The sequence below is a fragment of the Amia ocellicauda genome, chromosome 23 (assembly GCF_036373705.1).
Source record: "Amia ocellicauda isolate fAmiCal2 chromosome 23, fAmiCal2.hap1, whole genome shotgun sequence".
In the NCBI taxonomy this organism is placed as follows: domain Eukaryota; kingdom Metazoa; phylum Chordata; class Actinopteri; order Amiiformes; family Amiidae; genus Amia; species Amia ocellicauda.
Window position 1 is genome coordinate 13,468,588 of NC_089872.1, and position 26,919 is coordinate 13,495,506.

Consider the following 26,919-nt stretch of genomic DNA (forward strand, 5'->3'; position numbering starts at 1 on the left):
CTGTTGCTTCCCTGACTGTCCACAGTCTTCAGCTTTTGTTCCATCTTGATCGTTAAGTTCTTAATTGAACCAATTGTGTGTCTTTATTAGGCAACCTGTCCCTGTGTTCAAGGTATCCAATGATTGGTAATTCAGAGAGACCTGGAAATCCTGCAGGATTGTGGCTCTCCAGGACCAGGGTTAGCCACCCCAGTTGTATGATTATCCTAACAATTCAGACATGTAAAGATAGTTAAATTTGGAGTTTATCTCAACGCCAACTATCACAGTGTGAGATGTCCTGCCTGAGGCCTGGGGAATTGGCAGCATTCACTGTCGCTGTATTTGACACAGACCTGCTCTGTATTATAGTGGGCTGCACTGGAGTCTCCCACATTATTTTTAAAAGGTGAGATCACCACATGTGGAATTTATTGTCAACAGGTGGAGGATTACGAGGAAGAGCCAGTACTGCGAACGGGATGCAAAGAGTATTTCTGGCTGCTGTGCAAGCTGATTGACAATATTCATGTGAAGGATGCCAGCCAGGTATTTTTTTTAGCTTGGTTATTTTTGCTCTGTTTGTTTTGTTCGTCAATGACTTTACAATTGAAAGTCCACTTCTAATCCACTACTTGGAAGGTCATGCAGGGAATTAATCCTCTGTGTACAAACGGGAGGGCACTGAGACTGTTTATTTGTATCTTAGACCACCTTACTGGATCTGGATGCCCTGGCACGACACCTTGCTGATTGCATTCGGAGGTTAGTCTTGCATATCAAACGTTGAATGGTGTTCAGCTGATCTGTGATTTTATCCGGAGCTAATTCCCATGATGCTTGTGGAAATGTTTTTTGTTTTCCCCCTCAGCAGGGAGATTCTCGATCAGCAGGATGGCAATATAGAAGATGATGGACTGACGGGTCTTCTGAGACTGGCCACCAGTGTGGTCAAGCACAAGCCCCCTTTCAAGTTCTCTCGTGAAGGACAGGTAATCCTGTTGCCCGCAAATAATCGCAAAGCTATTGTTCATTTAACGGAAGTGTTTCCTGCAGGAATTCCTGAGGGATGTTTACAATCTACTGTTCATGCTGCCCAGCCTGAAGGACCGACAGCAGCCCAAGTGCAAGTCTCACTCTGCCCGGGTGGCGGCCTATGACCTGTTGGTCGAAATGGTCAAGGGATCGGTAGAAAACTACAGACTCTTGCACAGCTGGGTTATGGCACAGCACATGCAAAGTATTAGAATACAAATTCGAATCTTCAATTGTAAATTAAATTAAGAAGGTCATGAAGATATTCTGAAGATACTTAGTTCTTGACTGATGTATACCCAATTAAAATCTAAATGATCTCACTATATCAAGGACTCTTTGAGTTGGTTTTCATTCTCATTTTATCTACTTTTCAGCATCTCATGCACCTTATAAGTGGGATTACTGGCCCCATGATGACGTCAGAGCAGAGTGCAGATTTGTGGGGCTGACAAACCTAGGGGCCACGTGTTACCTGGCTTCTACCATCCAGCAGCTGTATATGATCCCTGAGGCCAGACAAGCCATCTTTACAGCCAAGGTAACATCCGCCAAACACTCCTTCATTCTGCCACTGACTGAGATGCTTTTTATCTATTTCAAGTCAGTCAGCATCCCAGCTCCTAAAATGTTATAATTTAAGTATAAGCTTCAATCACTACAGTGTGTTGCAGCATACTGTGTTGTATGTTAGTTATTTATGGTTGTTGATAATAGTATTGGTAGATTAAATAATTCCTAATTTTCACCATATTGGTATAATCACCAGTTGTATTGCATGTCTTATCTAATTGTTTGTTTGTTTGTTGTTTTTCTCAGTATGCAGAGGAGATAAAGCACAAGACAAGACTGCTGGAGCTGCAGAAGATGTTTACGTATCTCATGGTAGGTGTTCTGTGTCCGGGACAGGGTCTGATTGGGTTTGCTGCAGATTGGAGGTTGGTCTCTGAGGTGTTTTTCTATTTTGTAGTAGAGTGAAGGGAAGACGTACAATCCAAGGTCTAACTGAATAAGCTTCTAAATTACTTCTAACTGGCTTTCCATTACAATAATTACAGATTGTGAAAATGAACCAATATTTTGAATCATTGACTAATGTCATCCTTTTCTTTTCAGTGAGATTTGCAATTTTCAGGACAGATTTAGTTTCTTTAGATGACAGATATTTTAGATTATTTAATCTTTTTTTTTTTTTTTTGATGGTCACTGCTGGATTTAAACCATAGATTGAGTTCACATTTCACATCACTGGAAATCCAAGCTTTTGTTTCCTTTACAGGACCTGAGGGCCTTCATCCTGATGCTCTCTGTTCACACCCCGAAGCAGCTGGATCCCGCCCTGATCCCTGCGCTGCAAGACCTGCTCACCAAGTGCAGAGCCTGTCTCCAGCAGAGGAGCACTCTGGAACTGGAGGCCAAAGAGAGGAAATCAAAAGGTAGAGTCTACATCCTACACGTGTATCCGTGCATGAACTGCACTGAAACATTGTTCAGAGGTCTAGAGCTTTATTTTATTTACTGACATACGCTCCATATTGCATTGTCATATTTGCATTTCCTGTTTTGTATTTGATTTATTTACATTTAGAATAACATTGTTTTTAAAAAAAAATTAATTTGTGAAAAAAGTTGGTTTTTAGATGTTTTATTTGCGTTTGTTTCACAAAGGTTCAGAAGATAAGCACTTTGTGATTTATTTGTAATTTTGTATTAAATGAACAGTCGAATGCATGTTCAGTTTGATTTTAAGCAGGAAGCCTGTTCACCAACGTTTGGTTCCTGATCAGTTCTGAGTCCCACTCTGAACGGTCAACAGTCATACCAGCTTACCCGTGTGCATAGTTCCTCAGTTTAAACTGTCACATTGAATCTGTCCCTAACAGTTCTTGGCATGTTCAGGTCATTGTCACTAATATCTAAAGTGGAGATTTTTCTAGACCAACTGCACTGACTTACTGAAAGACTCCATTTTGGCAAGCATCCGTATAATAACTTCCTGGAAAAGGTATTTTGATTTGAAATGCTTTATGTATTTATTTATTTTTAGTATTATTTTAATGATATTTTGTGGTTCCAATAGGCATGAACAGGAGTGCCTTGATAATTATTTATTCATCTTACAAACCCTGCTGTTTGTAGGGATTTGATAGTTTGTTTTAAACCGTCATGTTCTGTGAATATACCGTTCTGAAAAGGTCCCTTAATCCGTTTCATAGCAGTTATGGTTTGCATAGTCTTTTAAAGCAATGTTTGGTTCATTTATATAAGTTCTTGGTAATCCAAAAATTTAAGAAAAACAAATTGACCACCAAATTAAAATCTAAAAAAACATTTCAAATAAGGAAATATTACAAATATGTATTGGCAGCAATCTGTCTACTATTCTCAGAGGGTCAAAAAATCAACACCAGATGTACCTTCACATCATCAGTTTTCTACAATTATAGTGTAAAATGTCACATAAAATAATCAGTAAATAGTTTTGTTAGAGCTGTAAGAAATGAATTTGAAAGAATACGTCATCACTCTGTTTATTAATTTACTTACAACAATATTTCTGAGAATGGATTATTAAAAAACAAAACACAAGTGTGGAAGATTGATTATGTAAAGGACTATAATAAATAACATGTAGCATTTATAAAATGCTGTAATCCACTGGCAAGGCTTCAGTTTTTGTTTTAATTACAAGTATTGTTGGGATAATGTATATATTTCTACAACTGATAGTTCACATGATATGCCACGAATATGATAAACATATCTATTGCACTTTCATCATGTGACATGAACAAAACTTGATTATATACTGTACTTCTTCAACATCAGGACATAATCTACGTGATAAACTCTGTATAATATCAAGTAAAAAACAAATCCATATAATGTGAATCGTGCTACATTGAAATGAGGCTCCTCATATTTACGAATAGTTGTGTTATTTATGCTTCAAATCTTTGCGAATAAAAGACAAACCAGCAAGGACTCTCCCAAGGTGAAAGAGTAGGGTTTAAACAGGTAAAGTGTGGCCATTTGAATTTGATTGATCTTCATTTAAATTCGGGACTGTTCCTTTGGAGTTCCGTCTTTGTGCTGGGGGAATCTGCTCTGACACATTATCACTCTGCAATATCAGAAAGCAATGTTAGACAATGTATATGCAATCATTTCCCACAGAACAGGCACACCTACCCGAGCTCCTCACTAACTTTACTGTTTTCCAATGTAACTGTTTATGTACTTGTGTTTACTGTGGAAGTGAAAACCCCACTGCATGGAGGTCACAGATTCAGATTCAATTTATTTGTATCACACGCACACAAGAAGAGGAGTGCGGCTCTCAGAATCGAGGTGTCTTTGAATACAGATTCAAGTCTCTGTCCTATTTTGTGTTTTTTCTCCCGTCTCAGAGAGTCATAGCTGTGAACTGAGTTAATTAACAACTGGCAGTTCTTATATTCCAGAGGATGAAGTTACAAGAGGTCAAAGCTTCAAATTCACTGTCATTTTAGCACTGAAAACAAGTACATTGATCTGTGATGGAAAGGAAGTTAGGCCTAAAGCCTCAGTAAAACTTAAGATTAAGAAAGATTAAGAATACAGTAATATTAGTCTCCTACCTGCTTCTGGCTTGTAAAGATATCAGTCATTCCCACACTGTTACTGAAGAAAAGAAGAAGTGATTGAACTCATGATTGAACCACAGTAACAACCATAAGAGCAGTGCCAGATTCAAAACCTTTTAATACAATATATTATAAATCACATACGAGAAACCGGCCACACATTCGTATACCTCTTATCTCATATAAATGTCTTTGTGTATGAATGTCATCCTGTTGATTGGATGATGAGGATTTAAAAACATTACCAGTGATGTTTCAGGACACTTCATGCAAGTGGAGCAAGTGTCACAGGATGTACAATATAGTTTTTAACAGTTTTGCTATGTTTAACCAGCATGAAAACACAGATCAGCTTCTGTAGGTCATTTACAGCAGATAAAAACACATTTTTAGAAAAAGAGAAAGGTGGTTGATTGTTAAATTTAATTAAAACAAAACAAAATAAACGACCTGGAAAGATATATGTGTCTCATCCTGACGTTTGTGATTAATAGATCGAATGAAGGGTCTCTTATTGTATGAGACGTCATTTGGTGCAGTCTGTGCAGCCAGCTTGGCTTCGTTGTCCTCTCGCCTGGACTACACAAGGTGTCATCTCTAATACAAACAGCAGACACCCTTCACACAACCTACTAACTCATAGAAGATGGACCTGCTGTAATGCTGTGGGACGCTGGAAATTATAACCAACTGTATGTTTAAGAAACATGTGATCCAGTTACGAATGGGAGCACTCACCTGAATGTCTGCTTCTTGTTTCCAGTATCAGAACTACATAAACTAGCTTTATCTGAATTTTCAGAGTGACTTTTCAGCTTTCTGTTCCTGCAAAGGAATGGAAACCAATATAAGCTCTCTGTGTTAATGTTGAGATTTGTTTGTTTGATGTCATAATACAAACTCTTCACTATTGGTCAATCAGATTTCTGACCGTGACTCATCCATTTTAGTAAATATAGATGATTGGAAAAATCTGTGAAATTATTAGTAATATACCATACTATAAAACTCAAAATAAAGTTACCATGACTCTGCATGTAATCAATCATTCAGATTTTCTTATACATTCTCATTTTGTCCTCAGGGTGAAAATTTCGATTTTGGGTACTTTTTGACCAAAATCCCAATATACATCCTGAGGACAAAAATCCTCATATATTCATGAGTTCATAAATGGTCCTTCAGCAATACATACCACAGGAATGTAAAGTTACCTTAGTATGTTTATCACCACAAACACGAGGAAGCTTATGACAGTCACGGCCAGCAACACACTCAAAACAATGACTACTGTTGGGTCCTGTTGCGGAGCCTCATTCAAATTGTCTTTCACTGAAAAAGAAACGCCATCTCCAAATATAGCTTTGAGATCATTATTGATGTTCTCATTTGTTGCTTGTAATTTTCTATAAAAATGAAAAAGAGAGTATATCATTAGCATCCATAACCATGTAAAAACAAAAACAACAAATCTACCCCTTTAAAAAAAAACAAAAAAAAAAACTTGCCGTTTCACTTCAACTGCGGATATGATTTTGTAGTCAGTGTTGGAGGCTATGATACTGATGTAGCTCTCTTCACTGCTTTCTGTGGATCTTGTTTGACGACTGATGCCGTTGACCTCGATAATGTGTATATTCCAGGCCAATGATTCTCCCAGAGCCCTGGCATAAACAAAGTCAAACATAATGCTGTTTAGGAATTGTATTTAAAATTTAAAACATTAAAAACAAGCTGCTCCAGGATAGCCTGACTTTCAATCTGGGACTGTGTAAAGCTCATTCAATAAAACACATCCATCCATCCATCCATCTTTTTTTTATTATTATGAAATTGGGCAATCACTCATTTGAATGTTTTCTGTAAGTGTGCATAATTTTAATTATTTTATCAGTAAAGTTAAATAATGTAGCTTTGGTTCCTTTGTCAAAGAAAAGGAGAACAAAGATTGCTTAAATATATGTATACAGGGCAGGGTGTGGGATTGGAGTTCCTGGATTTGGAAGCAAACAAAGTATGTTCCCTATTACTACTTAGTATGATTTTCTCCCCTCTTACTTTTGCACTTCAGAAATCTTCTTTTCCACCTTCGGGACAGCTACATTGATTGAAATAACCACCACATCATTGTAAGAGCTCTCTTCCACAATCACCTGGAAAAAACACAACAGTAACTGTCACTCACAGACACACACCCTACTTCAGACCGTGTGTTCTTGTATCTTTAAAATGTTTGCAGTTAAACTAAAATCACTTCAGCTCCAAAAACTGCAGGTTCCCTTCCTCTGACATGCATTCAGTCTCCAGTACATTCAGGGCACTTACTTCCACACTTGTTACAGCTGACAATCCCTTTCCCTCGAGGTCAGTAGCATTCACTTGGAAAGTGAACGTCCCACTCTTTAAGGACACCACATAAACTTGCCCAGTGGAGCTGTCAACATCAAACTCCTTGCTTTTAGGTTCATTCAAACTATACACCGGAAGTCCTTTCTCTCCGCTGTCTGGATCTGTGGCCTAGAATAAGAGTTCAAAACATTACACACACATTGTTTCATTGGTTTACTTGTAATTTAGAGAGGACAAATGGTACATAATCCTCTATGGCCTGTGTTGAAATTCAATATGGTTTTGCCTGGTATAATTATTGGGATCATCTTGAAATTCACAATTATGTTAATTAAACTTTCTGCAGAGGTTCTAGACATTATTTTATTCACTGCTGCTGTTCACCCTTGAGCATCACCTCATTTTAACCACCTGACCAGACAGACCAATAAACCCTCTACACTTACCTTCACTTTCACCACTGGAGTCTTGTATGGAGACACTTTGAAAATCCTTGCAGAATAGCTGGGGCTGCTGAATTCAGGTGCTTCGTTCACATCCTCAACCACAATGGTCAATCTTGCAATGTTTTTGGCAGCTTAATATAAAATAATTGTATTTATATATATATATATATATATGAGTAAGCATTAGAGATTGGTAATATTTATGAGTGTCCCCATCCTTGCTAATATTGCAGAGAATTTTTTGATTGACTTTTATTTCTCAGTGTAAGAACTGAGTGTTATTGGTCATTACAATATTCTTGCTCTGCTCTTGTTTTAGGAGTTCTTCAATGTTTTATTCTACTTCCCTTAGAAGCCCTAATAAAATAGGAAGCATCTTAATTTGAGCACTAGAATACCTGGTGAAGACTTGGTAGAGGGGAATCCTATGGCCTCAACAGTGATGATGTACTTTGACAGCTGCTCGAAGTCCAGATTGATTGTGGTGTACAGTTCACCGGTGTTTGCATTCAACCGGAAATGATCTGTGGACAGGAGAGACCAATTCAGGGTTTCTGTAAAAACACAGTTCAGTGACAGGGCCGCTACAGAAACTGTTAGAGACTCACCCAATTCGTTTCCATTTATAATGCTGTAGTTGACACTCACTCCAGGTGTATCCAGTACAGAAAAAGTGTACACAAGGTGCCCAGACCCTGTGTTCTCCTCAACACGTTCACTGTAGGAAACAGGAATACACTGATTAAAAATGTGTTTCAGATTTAAAAAGCTGTCTCTGAGTCAATGAGAATAACAGACAGAGCCTCAGACAGACAGCAGATCTCTCGGTTTCAAATTAATCCCATTAAAAAATGAATTAAAAACCAGCTAATGTATACAGCAGTGCCAATTAAATGTCACCTGATTTCAGAGGAATTGAACTCCGGCACGAACATCCCATTGTCTATGACGTCCACAAACACGGAGGCTGTGCTGTTCAGGGGGGGGTCGCCCCGGTCTCTGGCTTCCACAGAGAACCTGTACGACCCAGGCCGGGGGAGGCTCTGCTTCGTCAGTATAGCTCCCTTGCGCAGGTCTTCGATTATGAAATATTTACTATCGGGATCCTCATCCAGCACGTAGTACTCCACAACAGCATTACTTCCCTGAGGGAGAAATGAATGGCACCTCAAAGCCCCGTATTCAGCCTGAAATCCTGTATTAATTACATTCATAGCCTACCATGCAAATACAGAAATCTCTAACTAAAAATCCATAAGTTGTTAATACTAAACACATTGTAAAGACATGTATTTGTTAGTATACAATTATGAGTTTTAGACATTGTTTAAATATTTGAAGGTCTATAGAAATTCAGTTTAAAAACGCAATACAGATGTTACTGAGCAGCTCTTGTGGATTTTACCGAGTCTTGGTCAGTAGCAGAAACTGAAGTGACAAAGGTTCTTGCAGGAGACGTCAGGTTCAGACTGGCGGTGTAATTGCTTTTGGTGAAGACTGGTGGGTTGTCATTCACATCCAGCACTGAAATAGTGAGATCTGTTGCAGCCTGTCAATAAACATCAATACTGATCACACACAGTCCAGGGTGCTTTCCACACTTCATTGCAAAATATAAAATAATGCCACACTGCTCTCTGACAGATATACCATCGTTACTTCTACCAAACTATACCGGTTTCTAAGTTTACCTGACGAAAGGGGGCCGTCTTATTGTTTGTGGCAGTCACTGTAATGAGGAATTCAGTTTGTTGCTCATAGTTTACGGGACGCCTCACTGTGATAGCCCCTTCGTCATCAATTGAGAAATCCTCTCCACCATCTGTAAACAGAATTCCAGATGTTAAAATAACCTAATAGACACATCTTTATAAAACATTAGGTCACCTTTTCTGTAATGGAGGAAGGGGGTCAGGAAATTCCAAACTGGATTGAACCAGAACTGTGAACTTTATGGTGTGATACCAGATATTACTGAATAGCAATAAAACAATCATAGTAATGTGTCATAAAATGCAAGACCAAAGGTTGCATGTAGTTTGGTCTTGTGAAAGCCTGACTGACGCCACACTAAATCTTATTATGCCTGTTTCATATAGACTTTGGCATATACAGAGATAATTTAACAGAACATAATTTAAAAAGTTAATCAAAACTGACTTGATAAGCCTGACTGTGCAACCTGACCAATTAATAAAAAAATTAAAAAAATCAATCAACAATGGTACTTCTTATCTCAAATCACATTTCACTGATCTTCCTGCTTTTGATACACAGCTGAGTGTAAAGATCAGCACTTGGGGGGTAGTGTTGCACATTTTATGTTTTATGCTTAAAACGTTATAGATGTATAGTATAGTGGTAAAAAAACAAGATGAGCACAACTTATGACTCAGCTTAAACGACACCATGATTAAAGAATTAAAAAACACCTAACACCTTGAAATACTCTTCTCCCAGACACCGGGATGTGCCTATGGGAGCCATTCGCCTCATCTCAAGGGATAGTCCATTTTACCTGTGATGTTGTAGGCGATGAAAGCGTTGTCTCCCATGTCTTTGTCGGTGGCTTTCACCTTTCCCACCAGGTCTCCTTCCTTGGCGCTCTCACTCACTGCCAGGGCCGGGACTGGTTCGAACACAGGATCCATGTCGTTGATGTCTGTGATATGGAGAAACACTGTGCAGAATTCCCGCTTCTTCTGTGGAACACCATCGTCTTCCGCATAGACAACAATCTGAACATTGTGGGGGAAAACATGGAGTTTATCAGGGCTGGAGAGCAAGAGAGTGTTCAAATGGAGAATGTCAAGCCACTTCAGAAGCCTGTGTTGTACTCCCTGAAGTCAGGCACCCTAGCTAAGCAATGAAACAATCAGACATGGTATCAATTTTCAGTAAAACAACTTGTGATTTAAACCCAATCATGATACAACTGGTACAACAGTTACTCTCTTCCCTCCAGTGAGTTCTGCTGTGCCTACCTGGTACTGCACAGGCCCAGTCTCATAGTCAAAAGATACTGTAGCATAAAGACATCCAGTGACGGCATCAAGTCTAAAAGCATTTTCATCCCCACTGAGAATAGCGTAGTGCAGATCTCCATTCCGGCCACTGTCCTCATCGGTGGCGTTCAGCTGAATTAACAGCGTTGGGGCACTTTCCTCCTGCAGAAAGACCATCGAATAGTATTCCAATTCATAGAAAAAATATATGAATAAACACAGTTTTTGCGTATGCTCTTTTTTGTTTTTGCTATGCTCATATAGATTTATTTATTGTCCAGATGATGAAAACAGAAGACCGGTATATAAATATTGCGTTTCACAGTTGCTTGGTTAAGCTGCAGTGACCAGACCTCTCAGTCAGTCACTACTTTAACATCTTACCTCATCCAAAAAGACTGTGTAGGAAGAGTTGGGGAAGACTGGAGGGAAGTCGTTTTCATCCACTACGGTTACATTGACATCAGCCTCACCAAAGACCAATGGCTTGCCTGAGTCCGTTGCTCTAATGCGGAGCAAAGCCGGGAAATTGTCCACGTTGAGGTCCTTCTTAGTCTTGATCACACCACTGTTCCCATCCATGGAGAAGTAGTCTTCAAGAGCCATAGGAGAAAGACATGTTATGTATAGGAATAGTTTCGTGGTATCTTTCTATGTGATTGGTTATAATGTTTTTTTGTTGTGTACTATGTTGTTTGTCTTTTTTATTTAATCCCAATACCCATTCCCTACAGGAAATAAGAATTTGTTCTTATTTAACTTGACTGGTAAAATAATAAAATACTCAGAAAGTAAATCTTAAGAGTCTTAAGATGATTCAAGAGGATTCTTACTTTGGTTATTTCCATTCTCAATGCTGTACACAACCTTGGAATGATAGAAGGCAGACACTTCCATGACCAATGTGCCGGGAGCAGCTCTTTCACTCAAAGGCTCTGGTTTGTACTGTGCTTTAGAGAAAACTGGGCGCTGCACATTGCTTGGTATTTTAAGAATAGTGACCTGTAGGAAAATGGACACTGAAGTTATGAGAGGTTTCATCTTTCCCTCTAAATATATAGAAGGTTTTGTTTCTATACGTAAATGCTATTCTACCTATCATTCAAATTATAATTCCACTGAACTACAGACAAGCGTGTGGGTTTACGATCCAACATTAGACAGAAAATGATTCCACTCTAATTAAGTATTAATCACATTAAGTAAATTTACTTAAACCAAAAATAGATAAACATAACAGATAGTATTGTTAGAAACAGAACATATTGTACTGTTAATCTTAGTTATATACCCAAAGGCATTGGCCAATTAGACAGCAATATTTTTTCTGTCTTCAGGTAAGATGTTGATCATATCTGATGCACCTTTGCAATAGCAGAGAGCTGTGGGGTTCCACTGTCTGTGGCCATGATGGTCAATGAATACTCCACCACTTCAGTAGTGGATGTCAGGTCACTGGTCAGAGTGATTTTCCCAGTAGTGGGGGAAACAGCAAACAGGCCTTCTTCATTACCCTCTGATGGAAGAGGAAAGTCAACACTGAAAAGCTGCCCAAAGCATGTTACATCAAACTCAGCTAAAGCATTTGGTCCTCAAACACTTTTACTTAAACCACTTTCTGATCAGCTGATAGTATCCCAGCCTTCAACAAAGACTGTGTGATGTTACTTAAACCAGTCCAATCCTCATTGGTATCACATTTTCTTGGTTTCAGTTTTATATTGGTCTCAACCTTTGGCATTTTAGCAAGTCATTGTTTTTCATTGTTTAATAATCTGTTATTAATAAACTTATTTTCAGATAGAGTACTTGTGTTTACTTCTTCAGATTTTTAAAATATTATCATGAACAACCATGATGTTTTCTTGTATCTTAAAAATGTGTAGGTTTGTTACTCATTCACTGCATTATTTAAAATACTTAACTGCAGTCAGAAAGGCAGAGCAATTTACAGTTTACAAGTTCATGACAGTTTTTTTTTATCAATGCAACACACCTGTAATTATTACCTGTAATGTTGTAGTGAATTTCGAGATCATTTGGTTTGTTGCCATGAGTTGCATTGATGTCTATCACCAGCTGCCCAGCAACACTGTTATCCTCCAGATACACATTGTACGGCGGGTTATCAAATATAGGTGCTTCTTCATTGACATCTTCCACTTTGACTGAAACGACATTAAAGAAAAAAAAAATTGTAATAATCCACAAATCCAACTACAGTGTTGCTCACCTGCTAATAAGAATAAGTGGAAATTGCCAATGCAGATCATTCTAACCAGTGGTATAAGAAAGGGACACAGCAACACTATACAACATCTACCTGTCACAGCTCTTTTAACTACAGTAGCTTTAAACATTCAAATGTAAAGTCTAATTAGTTCAGTGCCTTTACACGTCAAGCATTTTGTCTGTGTTGTATGTCTTGTGCACATTACCTGTAACATTAACTGTATTTTCCATGTCTGATCCAGGGTTGAAAGCTTTCACTGTGAAGGTATGCAGGGCTTTCTTTTCGTAATCTAAGGCTTGGAAAATCCCTATTCTACCAGTGTTCTCTCCGATGTAGAACGGGTCAATGGGGTTTCGTACAATCGCATAGTTGACAATGGCATTGTAACCTATATCATCGTCAGTAGCAAACACAGTCAAAACCTAAGCAGGGCAAAAGGAGAATTCTAATTAAAACAACATAATAGTTATAATCAATACCAATATGAAATCTGCATGTGAAATTATTTATTAAGCTTCCCTCTATTGTCAATATGTGAATTAAATCATATCAGTGATGAATGTTGGTGGCTGTCAGTAACATAGCATCACAATTCAACATTCCCAGCAAAGGTCACTCTAGGACACATGGTCACTGTTCCCTAAATCTGCCACTGTCCACCGACTTAAATCACACAACATACCACTCCGGGAGGCTCACTCTCTTTGACAGAGACTTCATATGAGGTCTGGTTAAAGACTGGACGACAGTCGTTGGCATCCTGCACAGTGATATTGAGAGTCACAGAGGAAGACTGAGGAGGATTTCCAGCATCAGTTGCCTGTGGGGAGGAGGAATCCAGACATATGTATATTACATCTCATGTAGGTTTAATTTTGTATATTTATAGTTCTTGAGAGATGCACATCAAACATCTGTGTATTTACAGGGGCACGGTAAAGAGTGGAATAGAAACATGTTCACCACTACCATGGAAGACCCATCTGTGCAAAATATAACAGGCACGCAGCACCTTGGTCACTGAAACAACAGGTTGTTCACAGGCAAAACCCTTATGGGTGTGGCGATACAAGCTCAATAAACATCCATCTATCTATTAAAACCAAAGAGCAAACCACACTGTGCCAGGTAAGGCCAGTCTTTCAGTAATGCATTTGGCCCATGCAACTAGGAAATGAAGTGCTGCTCACCTTGACAGTCACAAGGTATCTGTCCTGAGTCTCCCGGTCCAGGGCCTGTGTGATCAGCAGTCTGCCTGTGGAGCTGTTCACTGTGAAGATCCCGCCAAAATCTTCCGGCAGAGAGTAAACAATCTCTGCGTTTTCCCCCAAATCTTGGTCGGTAGCAGTAAAATAGCCAAGCTCAATATTGTCTCGGCCTTCCAGAGCCAACAGCTGAGTCTGCATGAGAGGGGAGAACTCGGGCCTGTTGTCATTCATATCCTCCACTTGGACTGTAACCTGAAAAGAGAGGAAGATTTTAATAGTATAGATAGTTAATAAACACTGAAAAATATACATGCAATGCAGGTTTTTAACTGCGATGCTGTCTATTGCATTTATAAATAATTTAATTTATAATCAAATGGAATTTGTAATGGATTATAAAAATTATGTCCTCTGATAAACAGGCCTTTATGGACAAAAGTCATTTGCATACCACAGTGATCGCGGTGTTGGGTGGAGATCTGGAATCCACCGCTTCCACAGCGAGAGTGTGAAGAGACTGTTGCTCTCTGTCCAGCGCCTGCAGGGTTACTATGTTGCCTTGTGTGTCAATGAAGAAGTCAGGGCTTGACTTGGAGTTGATGGTGTAATTGACATGTACAAGCAGGCTGCCAGTCACGGCCTTCACAGTCCCGACTTTCGTATTCACCAGCTGGTTTTCTGCTATACTGAAGTTGTAGTTAGAGCTTTCAAACAGGATATTGGAAACTGGATCATCAATCATCAGATTGATCAGAACCATTGCTGTGCAGAAAAAAAGTACAGTTAGTTATACTCTATTCTCCATTTATTTTGTCCCATTTTCAAACACCCAGTCTTGAAATCTCCCAACTCACGATTTAAAGCAGTTTGCCCATAACCCATAACCAAAGCCAGAGAGGATGAAGTTACCTGTTGAGCTTCGCGGCACCTGACCATGATCCTTTGCAACAGCGGTGAGCTGAAGAAGAGTGTCCTCAGTGACAGTGGCCAGGTCAGTAGCCAGTGTGATGACCCCAGTGTCCCCATCCAGATGAAGAAGAGGGGAGTTGTTAGAGAAACTGGAACACAGAATGAGAATTCAGATCAAAACTGGGTAAAACTGAACAGCAGCACAAACACAGCACAGAGCAATGATACAAATAGTCCTGCTCTTTCAGTGAAAATAAATGAACACAGTAAGGATGAAATAAGTATGTCAATGCAGTAATTACAACACTGAACATTAGAAGGGAATATGCAGTGCTATAGCAGTAGAACATAATTTTAAACACTGTTCCAGTGTTTATTAGGGCCATTGTGGGAGTTACCTGTAAGTAATTAGAGAGTTGTTGCCAATGTCTGGGTCCAGGGCAGCCAACACCAAGACAACATCTCCCTCTGTTGCAGTGGGCACAAGTACACTCCCAGAATATGATGATTTACTGAATTCAGGGGCATTGTCATTGATGTCTGTGATGCTGATTTTAATATCAGTGATGTTCTGGTGCAGAGAGAATGAATTGTCATTAGATACTGGTAAAGACTGTTCCGTCTTCTACCAATCCCAGCATTCAATTATGATAGGATCCCACCCGAACTTATCTGGCCATAGCATGATAACAGTTGTGGGAAAACCATTAAAAATGTATGGATTGAAAGGAGCACAGACAATAAATGGTGTTTACATTTATACTGGATCTGGTAAGTCTATATGTTTTTCAGTGGGTTTTGGAAAATGTCACCATTGCTGAAAATGGAGACCCATTTATGAGCAGAACTCTTATGGAAGTTCAGTGTTTTTCCAACCTAGTCTCACATATACATTTATGAGTTATTTAAATAAACTTCCATAATCAATCATATAATGTTTTCTCTTAAAAAATTAAAAAGTGTTACCGTTCTTTGTGGTATCCCATTATCTGAGGCCACAATCACCAGCTCATACAGATCCTTAGACTCTCTATCCAAATGTCCTGTAGCAATTAATGTCCCATCCTTTTAGAACAACGAAGGCATGAGCAACATCAGACAAATATTATTTTAGAGTGAAACAATTCTCCAGCAGGTTAACTAACAATTCATTACAAGGCAAGCAGTTCTATATATACACCGATCAGCCATAACATTATGACCACCTGCATAATATTGTGTAGGTCCCACTTTTGCCACCAAAACAGCCCTGACCCATCAAGGCATGGACTCCACTAGACCTCTGAAGCTGTTATGTGGTATCTGGCACCAAGACGTTAGCAGCAGATCCTTTAAGTCCTGTAAGTTGCGAGGTGGGGCCTCCATGGATCGGACTTGTTTGTCCAGCACATCCCACAGATGCTTGATTGGATTGAGATCTGGAGAATTTGGAGGCCAAGTCAACACCTTGAACTCGTGAGTCATCAGACCAGGCCACGTTCTTCCATTGCTCCGTGGTCCAGTTCTGATGCTCAGGTGCTCATTGTAGGCGCTTTCGGCAGTGGACAGGGGTCAGCATGGGCACCCTGACTGGTCTGCGGCTACGCAGCCCCATACGCAACAAACTGCGATGCACTGTGTGTTCTGACACCTTTCTATCAGAACCAGCATTCACTTTTTCAGCAATTTGAGCTACAGTAGCTCGTCTGTTGGATCGGACCACACGGGCCAGCTTTCACTCCCCACATGCATCAGTGAGCCTTGGCCACCCATGACCCTGTCGCCGGTTCACCGCTTTTCCTTCCTTGGAGCACTTTTGATAGGTACTGACCACTGCAGACCGGGAACACCCCACAAGAGCTGCAGTTTTGGAGATGCTCTGACCCAGTCGTCTAGCCATCACAATTTGGCCCTTGTCAAAGTCGCTCAGATCCTTACGCTTGCCCATTTTTCCTGCTTCTAACACATCAACTTTGAGGACAAAATGTTCACTTGCTGCTTAATATATCCCACCCACTGACAGGTGCCATGATAACGAGATGATCAGTGTTATTCACTTCACCTGTCAGTGGCCATAATGTTATGGCTGATGGCTGTATATATTATTCATTCACATGAGATAAGTATGAAAACAAAGTCCAGGTTGATATCAGGATTGAAAATTTGAAATAAATTTGCTGTGGAACTCATGTTATAAAATGGTTAATAATGAGAATAACACAGGTACCCCAAAGAACTTGTATCCCACTATTTAAATAATTTTTTAGAACAGTGAAACAAGTAAAAAAAAAAAACACCTTTATTGATTATGAAACATTTCTTAAAAGACATACACATTCATTCATATTATCAAAACACCAAACCCTGAATGAAGGGAAGGACTCATAATTTGTACTAACCTCCCGAAAGTGAAACAGTGCATTTGGGTCTGCAGACAGTATTGACAGTGTAACGTGCCCATTTTCACCGGCGTCAGAGTCTGTTGCAACAATTCGGGTTATTTCCCCAGGTGAGTCTGGGGTGTAATCTCCTTCTGGAATTGAGATGTTTTGGGGAAGTGTTTTGAACTGGGGGTTATTGTCATTGATATCCAGGATTGTGATGTTCACCACAGCAGTAGCGCTCAAGCCATTAGTCTCTGTGTCGACTGCCTCCACCTGTACAGGAAACAAAACCACAAAACTAGTGAATAAGTGTCTAACAGTGTCTATTGCACACAAAAGTGGACCAATGTAAAGAATTTAAAGAAAAACAACAAGATACAGTAGGCTACAGTAGTGTTGAATAGCAGTGCTGGTGATAGTAGTTTATAAGCTACAAAGCAAGGAGGGGAATTGTAGAGTTCATGGGTACAATTGCCTGTAGGATTTTTTCTCACTGCTGAGAACGTGACTTTTTAACCTGTACAATCTCCAAATATTTTGTCAAACTATATTTCCATAAGCCACCTTTCCCATGTTAAGTTGTCCATCTGGCCTTCATAGACCAGTCAAAGTCTAACTGGTTCTTTGTTCAACCCCAGTTGGCTTCATTTCATTTTAGAAGTATTGACTAAACTGAGCACTTATCTGAACTGAACATTTGCATTTTTAGCATTGCAGATAACTTTGGTTAAAGTGAGTGATAAACAGAAAATTGGCATTGCAGCGATGAACTTACCATTAAAACATAATTAGATGTTTGCTCCCAGTCTAGGGAGGCATTACTGTTTAATGCAACTGTGCCAAGCTTGTTTATATTAAATGTGTTGCTATTTAGAATAAAATGTCCATTTGAAAACCCATCCTGTAAAAAAGTAGAAACAAACATATAGATGAGTAATAGTAACCTATACTTTCAGATGTTTCAAACACTTAAATTATGTACAATTAAATTACTGAAACCTATATTGGGACAACTTGCAATAGCAGTAAAGGGTTGTGCTGTGCAGCAGGGTGACCAAGAAAATGTAATTTCAAAGGAAAAATGCTGCTTGTTTCTTCTATATGCATGACATGTCTGCAATTAGTGAACTCACATCATAGGGAAATGAAAAAAAGTTTTTTCTCTCACCTGGTCTCTATCAATAACATTCACAGTCAAAACAGCTGCCCCACTTGGTAAATTTTCAAAGACAGCAATACTATATTCACCCTTACTGAACTGGGGTGCATTGTCATTCACGTCAAGCACTTGGACAATCACAGAGCATGTGCTTTGAAGCTGAGGGCTCCCCCCATCCCTGGCTTCCACTGTCAGTGTGTATTGCTGCACAGTCTCAAAGTCCAAGGGTTGGTTCAGACTCAGAAGTCCAGTTGCTGGGTTCACTGAGAAGATAGCTGGATTACTAGCAGGAGTCTGTCCAGTGATGCTGTACTCCACCACAGAGTTGGCTCCATCATCCAAATCCACAGCTGAGACATTGAGCACCTCCATCCCCACCTTCAAATCTTCAGCTATTTTGATTACATATTTGTCGAGACTGAACACAGGGGGATTGTCATTGACATCGTCAACATGGACTGCAAAGGTGATTGTGGCAAACCGGGATGGCTGGCCATGATCTCTTGCGGTTACTGTCAGTTTGTACTTGCTTAGTGTTTCCCTGTCCAGTTCTTTTGCCAATGTAATCAGACCAGACACAGGATCTATATCAAACTTCCCGTCACCGCCTTGCAAGATGTACATGATTTCAGCATTGAAGTCCTTGTCAATATCTGTGGCCGACATCTGCGCAACCTCAGTACCATTTTTGGCATCTTCTGTGATTTGGACGTCAGGGTAACTACCAGTGAACACAGGATCATTGTCGTTGATGTCTGTAACCTTCACAATCACAACAGCATTGTCCACTGTGGTGCCGTCTGTAATGGAGATTGTTATCGTGTAGTTTTCCTGAGTATCGTAATCCAGTCTGACTTTGGTAGTCACTATGCCATTCTCGTCAATTTCAAATTTCTCTGGTTCAGTCACTACAGTGAGTTGCACTGATACAATGGGGTCCAAAGTCAAGAAGCCAACCTGGAACGTTCAAAATATACATTCAGATTTAAAACAGAAAAATGAAAAAAATCAGGAAGAAATCCCTGATTACATAGTGCTATACAATCTGCATCAATACACGTTATCATCTCAGGCTAAAAATTAAATCTGATTTTAATCTCAGGATGAATCACTGAATTGTTGTTGAACAGCATTGTATTTGTCTTTACAGAGCATGTAGATTAGTGCACGTCTCCAGCTTTGCTCTGTCTAGCTACATGGGAAACAAGTAGGATGCTGTTACAAGGTTACCTGCACTATCCGTACGGGGGCATCTTGTTCCTCCTGTACAGTTCCCTCATAAGTGGGCTTTAAAAACTGTGGTTTAGATTCTCCAGGTGCAAGAATATCCACAAGAACAGAAGAGACTCTTGGCACCACTCCTCCTGAGAGAAAAATATATTTATTGTATTTATTCATTCATTTATTTTCCAAAAACATACGCAAAGTAACATTGGTCCAAATTCAATCTGTGGTACTCACTTAAAAAATATATATCTTAATGATTAAACTGCACACTTTAAACTATTCCACCTTCCAAACTTCTGCATCAAGAGCAGTGCTTCAATCTGGCCAACCTAATCACAAAGTAACTGTCATTTTTTTATTATTTCAGTAATAATGGTGACTGGCTTACCGTCTGTAGCTGTTACATAGAGGAAGAACTGAAAGACTCTATTTTCAACAAAAGCAATCTCTTTGAGGAGTGTGATTTCTCCTGTGTCTTGATTAATTTCAAAGTAGTTTTCTTGGTTTCCACCTTGGATTGCATACTTCACTTGACTGTTAGCACCTTGGTCTGGGTCTTGAGCTTCCACCTACAGTAAGAGATATTGAACAGTACAGTAAGAAGTCATTGAAGTTTAAATGGCCTGTTTTTGTTGTATTTGTCACATCCCAGTCTGTCCACATGCTACCACGTGCATTTTACTCAATTCATTGTAGTCTCTGCTTACATAGCTGTGGAGTGTATATATTAATACAATCATATTGTAGATTTGTACTTTTCCTCTGGTTTAAAAGGTTACTTTAAAAAACAAACAAACAAAATGATTCAAAAATCACCAGCAGTTTATAAAACAAATGGTTAGCAAAACTATTTGTTACTTCTATTTGAACACTTCTCCTGCTTGCGAGTGGAGGTAGTACAGTAACATTCAATACAGAACGTAAATGTGAATGCATTTACCTTAACAACAGTCATCCCAACAGTCTGGTTCAGGAAGATCTTGCCCACATACTTAGAGCTTCCAAAGCTGGGACTGTTATCATTTTCATCCAGCAGATTTACAATCAAATTTACGTCTGCTTTATGATTGGGTGTCATATTTTCTAGTGCTTCAATCTGAATAAAAATAAATAAAAAGGAAGGTCTTTTTAATACAAATAACTAATCATATGAACACATATCCATCTATTTAAGAATGCATACTGTATATTTTATTAGTGAATTTTATTTGACAAAAACATGTTTGCATTTACATAATTACAAAAAATGCAACCCTCTGCCACACCACAAAAAAAAGGGTACAAAATCAATTACAGAGTAAACCTAAAACATAAAGTTATATCATATATAATTTTAACCGCTCTGTACCTGAAGAGAAAATTGTGACGTGATTTCTCTGTCCAGAATAGAAGAATCCTTCACTTTAATGCTTCCATCATTAGTAATTGTGAAAGGGGACGAGTCTGGAATGATTCTCAGCTCTCCACGGAAACCACCCTGCAAAATGAAAGTGAAAAATGTGTCATTTAAGAAAAATAAAATCAAACAGACAGTAGACTTGGAAAACAAATCAAATCAAACTCAATAATACACTAAAAGAATGCATCTTCCACACTATTGGCTGTGAAAAATGTATATACAGCTCTGGAAACAATTAAGAGACCACTCCAAGTTCAGAATCAATGTTAAGGGGTCTCTTCATTTTTTACAGAGCTATATATATATATATATATATATATATATATATTAGATTTCAGTCAGTCAGATGGTGCAGGCAACTACATTAAATTAGAATAATTGTTTATGTTCAGGAAAGTTAAATAATCAGGTCGTAATACCTAAAATATACAATTAAGGTATATTTGTTTAATTGTGTACTGGGATATTAGTTTTAAATTAAATGTGTACATACTGTCAACACTTAGTGTCCTGCAACAGAGAGAGAAGCCCTCCAGATAACGTTATGTACAATTATGAGATGCACTTCAAAGTTATTTATTTCAAAACCAACGAAACACGTCTCACTTGATCAAGGTCTGTCACTGTCACTCGGAGGATGGTTGTGTCATTGGGGCAGTTTTCGGGAATGGAGACGATGTAGGAAGTTTGGTCAAATGTTGGTTCATTGTCATTCACATCCTCTATTTTAACGACCACTGTGGCATCGGCCGTCTTTAGGGCATCATCCCGTTGTGATGCCTTCCGACAAAAAGAGAAAGAAAAATTGTTTCAAATATATACTAGAAATGTCCAATCTGCGCTACTCCACCAATGGGATGGTGGAATTCTGCAGATCTGTGCAGAACTTCTTGACCTTGAACTTGACCTTGACTGACCTTAAAAGCTGTGAACAGGTATGTACAACATTAACCTTTTCTACAGTTTACTTATTAATTAAAAATGCACTGGGCTATGTTGTGAATGTGTTTGGGGGTCAGACAGTCTTACCTGAATATTGATAGTGACACTTTCGACAATTTCTCTGTCTAATTCCGAGACCACCGAGAGGATCCCGCTGCCCGTATTGATGATGAAGAAGTCCGTGTAATTAGCGGGCCTCACTGAGGTACAGAGAGACACATTTGTTACAGTTAACAATTATTCACAACAGCAGCACGATCATAATACTTTTAAACATTTCCCAGGCTCTCATTTTTATTTATTTTTAAATTTTATTCATTTTGTCCTAAAGTCATTGATCAAACACTAAAGTCAAATGTGAACAGTAGTTGAAAGCACCTCCACTTATGCTGTAGTCAACAGGCACATTTAATCCCAAATCCCCGTCTCTTGCTTCAATTGGCTCTGGCAGGATAGTGGGAATAATGCCCGTCTTTAAAAAAGAAAAAAAGAGTATTACTATTTTGAGAATAGTATGTCAAATAAAACAATAGCCAATGCAGACTCAACCCTCCATTACATTGTAACTGACAATCCAGGTTTAGCTGTATATCATACCCATAAAAAGGCTTAAAATCTGTAGTGACTGGCCATTACTACAAGGTAACAGTTTAATAAATCAATGGCAGGATTATTTGGTCATTGCACTTCTATTGTGTAAATCGGGATGAAGTGAGGGTTGTTTTATGGGCTCTCAAGTGCTGTAGCTTTGGTTCAAAAGTGTCCAAAGTAGTGATAATTATGTTAATTTAGCTAAAATAATACTTTATTTAATGGGTAAAGTAATATACTAGAATTGGTTCAGCAATTGCATAGTTACTTTCAGGACTTAGGCCATGTTTAAATAAATGAAAATCCCCCATCCTGTTTTTATAATGTGTGCCACAGAGAGTTAACATGATGTAACAGGATGGTGCAGATGTGGTGGATCTTCTGTCCAAAGCCATTTTGTTAAGCTTGTAAAGTTTATTTCCATGAAAGAAACTATAACTAAAGAAAAATAAAACTATATTGGACTATCATTTCTACACAAGATTACTAAGGTTAAAAAGGCCGATATGTGCAAACTGATGTACTAACTCACCTTATGTTCAGGAATGGCTGCATCGTAAAGGCCGTGTATAAAGTAGGGGCTCATGTTATCACCATCTTCAACTGTGATGAACACATCTGTTTGATCAGAATTCCCATCCCTGTCCTACAAAAAATGCACAAATAGCAATAATGAAAATTAAATGACATGATGAGTAATTCAGTATGCTTCATGAAACTGTACCCATTCTCCTCCTCCACTGTTTAAACACAGACACATTTCAAATAACTCAAAATGAGCATAGTTCTAGTAGCACAATGCTCAGTGGTTTGAACTGTTTAAATCTTTTTGCCTTATTTTGTCTCATTCTGAGTGCTGCAAAGTAACTACCCCAGATCAGTTACATGTGTGCTCCCATAACATGGCAGATATGCTATTTTATTTATCGATTTAACATTTGATTTACATAGGATAGTATGGTACAGTACACTATTATATTATATGTTATATTATGGTATAGCATAGTATAATATTGCACTGTATAGTAATGTTAGTGATTGTTACTGTAAATCGCATTGGATAACAGCATCTGCTAAAGTAAATCATTATAATATGTTGTGATTCTGGGTGTTTAGACCTGTCCTGTCCTGATTGTAGAAATAGCTGACTGAATGCAGGGGGTAACTGGGAGAGGAACAGATTTCTATCCAATACCTCATCTATATGCTGACCCAACTGAGCAGAACAATAATGAAAATCACATAACACTTCACATAACAAATGCAGTACATGTGAACATACCTGTGCTTTTACTGTGAAACTGTATGAACTGGCTCGGTTATAGTTGAGTGTTTGTTTCAGCAAGATGCTCCCATCACCAACTCTCACCTCAAATTCACTTGGGTGTGGGGGCTTTAAATTAGAGAGAAAAAAATATATTAGGACTGTCATATTACTCCACTCCTCCAAGGAACCTTCAAATGTTTAGTTTTGAAACAAACAAATTCATTAATTAAACAGAAAGATTTCTTACCACAACTGTGTATGTTATGCTGTTGAATTCTGAGCTGATGTCAAGATCTACAGCTGTCACTTTGAGTATAGACGATCCCACTGAAATTGTCTAAAATAAAATACAATAAATAAGCAAACAAATCATTTTGTTAATTTTATTGGAAACAAATATTAAAGTATTTGTATAATACTAACAGGACAGGCTTGAAAGGCAAAATGCTCCCATCAGAATACAGCTAGCTGTGAACTCAAAATAATGGTTTGCTACTGCGTCTTTGTCAAAATGTTTTCCATGATCTTTCCATTCTGAACCTCTAATGTTTCTTGATGCAGAAACGTCTGGCTTGGGCAATGCCACAATACGGGTAGAGCCGTCTCTTACACTGTGAGAAATACTGACAGGTTGTGGATAGTGTATAAACTGCTCCTTGTGTAGTGAACTGTGCAGTCATTTGTGTTAAATTAAGTGAATTTTGATATTACATGAATTATATATGATGCAGATTGATTTCAGCAGCTTCAAAGACAAGTTATTCTTACCTCAGACACACTGACATTATAATTCCTCTTCTGAAAAACTGGATTATTATCATTAATGTCGAGGATAGGGAGTCTTCGAGTGTTATTTCTCTGAATGAAAAAAGATACATAAAGATTAATAGATAAATACATATTAAGGTAAATAAATACATGTGTAACTAATTTAAATTAGGATAATGATACTTACCAATGTGTTCAAACACCGAATATTATAATAAAGCTCCCCACCAGGCTAAAGAAGAAACGAAAAAGCATTTAACTTACATTCCTGAACTGAAGGTTCAACAACTGATGTAATCAAATATCAGAAATATAGAGTAAACAAGAAGTGAAAATGTTAATAAATGAACACAAAACTAAATACATAGGCCTACATAAAGTTTCCTTTCTGTCTCCATTAGTAATACATTGTGTTTATTACATTTCGCTGCTATGCAGTTTCTATCAGTGTTGTTATTTCTTTCTTGGCTCTTTTTGGGCATGTGTCAACAGATTTGTGCCTTATAAAATAACTCTTGTCCTCCAATGGTAATTTTACAGAAGATCCCATTGGCCTAGAGCATAGATCCACACAGACCCCCAGATGTTCACCTGTATCTTGTCTCCATCCAGTGGCCCCTTGGTTTGCACAATTGCATCAGCAGATCCTGGAGTGTGCACTAATTCCACATACTTTGCATGACCAGAAAAAAAAGAATCGATAATTTCCAGTCCTGTGTCAGTTGGGACATCTGTGATTGTCTCTATAACCCCTGTTTAGGAAAACAAAGTAGTTTATTCCCATGAATACGTCTCTATCTGTGTCTGTTCATCTAGTTTAGTGCAGTTCTGTGTTTCATTTCTAATGCTGAAATTGCTTAGTCAGTGCAAATGTATTAACATGTGGCAGTGATTTGTAAAAACATATTCTGGATACGAGTCGGTAGGACTACATGATTTAACACCAAACGGAAATACATTGAAGTTGAAATGTGGATTTGAGAGTCAGGTGTTAAAGTTGATTTATAACTAGAAATCAGCTATACACAATGAAATCAGAATTGTGTTGGTTTGTTTGAGGGACATTAATCTTCTCCAGCTGCTGAGAGTGTAATAGATTATCACTGATTGTTTTTCTATATGGAATGTACAGTTTAAGATTATCAAACATAATATGAAACACACGAAGGAAATCAAGCAAAAATATAATTATTTCATTTCTTATTTCTTATATTCATTGTATCTTGGTTCAAGGATGATTATAGACAACTGAATACTTTACCGTCATATTCATCAGGTTTAGTTTCTAATTGTACATTGCCTCCTATCTGGCAATTTATTCTTGTTGTACCTGCAATGTTAAGAATAGATGCTGGGGATTATGAAGGAACGGTTTTTAAATCAAAAACGACACAGTGCTTCCGATTAATTTTCTGCATTAGGGATATCATAATATTATTATTAATAATAATAATAATGCTACACATGAAATGTCTTCAACTAGGGCCTAATTATTATTTATAGACAATATTGGTTTTCCTTAGTCATGTATAATTTATTTAATTATCATAATATAAATGAACATTCTATTTCTATTATTTTTGGGATACATACGGCAAGAGAGTTAAATATTTGTAAAGCCGTAATAAACATGAAAGACGACTTGTCGTCCATGCCCTGAATAAGTCACTAGGGTTACTACCTACAGAGTCTGACATGGTAGTGTGTGGTCAAACAAATAACACATTATCAGAAACCACCCAAACTCCTACTCAACAGCCATACATGCTTTGAAAAGTATAAATAACAATACATATAAAAAATACTCACCAACAGAGGTGCCTCTGGCTTTGTAAAAACAATAATTTCCTATTAACATGAAAAACAATAAGTGTGAGAAGTTCAATGTCCCCATTGTTCGACACATCCAACACGGTAGCAATCGGGGCCTACGTGAAACCACCCCTGTTCGGAGCCCTCAGTATCAAGTAATGGACAATATGATTTTTCTCCACAGCTTAAGGTTGGAAGTCATGGAAAGACCACACCCATTTTCTGTTATCTCAATGGTTCTTACATTTTACAACTTCTCGTGCAGGCCAAAAGAGATAAGAAGAGTTCAAAGTTTCAATCCAATTAGGCCTTACAGCCACGGAAGTGCTAAAAACCACACAAGAAAAATAGGTACAAGGAGATCAAATAAGATCAAATGTATTTATTTTTTGTGATTATTTTTACTTCATTAGTCACATGATTTTCTGACCGTGCCAGTCATTGAAGTATCTATAACTTCCTGACTGTCTATTTTTGAAAACTACATAAAAACTACATATAAAATCTTAGATTGGAGGTGCACCATGGGAGGTACATTGTGATGATGCTAAAGTTAAACGGATTACACCAGAAATTTTAACTCTGTTACTTGGACTGTCTG

General features: G+C 38.3%; 2 protein-coding genes across 3 annotated transcripts; one reads left to right on the top strand and one right to left on the bottom strand.

Moving 5' to 3' along the window:
• The first annotated feature begins 119 nt into the window (after positions 1–119).
• Positions 120–2,869, top strand: LOC136718964 (ubiquitin carboxyl-terminal hydrolase 34-like). Its single transcript, XM_066696776.1, has 9 exons — positions 120–179; positions 424–528; positions 689–744; positions 851–971; positions 1,036–1,219; positions 1,392–1,555; positions 1,834–1,899; positions 2,294–2,450; positions 2,802–2,869. The coding sequence occupies exons 1-9, from the start codon at positions 120–122 to the stop codon at positions 2,867–2,869; spliced, it is 981 nt and encodes a 326-aa protein (XP_066552873.1).
• Positions 2,870–3,529: 660 nt separating this feature from the next.
• On the bottom strand, positions 3,530–26,471 carry LOC136718762 (protocadherin Fat 4). Of its 2 annotated transcripts, none has more exons than XM_066696493.1 (44): positions 26,316–26,471; positions 25,768–25,836; positions 25,098–25,258; positions 24,694–24,738; positions 24,507–24,596; positions 23,986–24,075; positions 23,754–23,864; positions 23,004–23,117; positions 22,259–22,352; positions 21,968–22,080; positions 21,545–21,718; positions 20,888–21,016; positions 20,480–20,635; positions 19,928–20,108; positions 19,543–19,676; positions 18,322–19,269; positions 17,929–18,054; positions 17,169–17,426; positions 15,757–15,855; positions 15,189–15,361; positions 14,791–14,939; positions 14,333–14,643; positions 13,864–14,133; positions 13,356–13,493; positions 12,879–13,095; positions 12,450–12,608; positions 11,805–11,956; positions 11,274–11,442; positions 10,825–11,033; positions 10,420–10,602; positions 9,954–10,173; positions 9,127–9,257; positions 8,841–8,984; positions 8,336–8,580; positions 8,044–8,153; positions 7,834–7,959; positions 7,436–7,566; positions 6,966–7,157; positions 6,699–6,793; positions 6,149–6,304; positions 5,855–6,046; positions 5,379–5,465; positions 4,635–4,671; positions 3,530–4,138 (listed from the first exon to the last, which is right to left on the bottom strand). In XM_066696493.1, exons 1-44 carry the CDS (start codon positions 26,410–26,412, stop codon positions 4,025–4,027), a joined length of 7,299 nt encoding a protein of 2,432 aa, XP_066552590.1. In that variant the 5' UTR covers positions 26,413–26,471; the 3' UTR covers positions 3,530–4,024. The 2 variants fall into 2 exon arrangements, with proteins under 2 accessions (XP_066552590.1, XP_066552589.1); XM_066696492.1 differs by having other exon boundaries at positions 4,635–4,677.
• Positions 26,472–26,919: the final 448 nt, after the last annotated feature.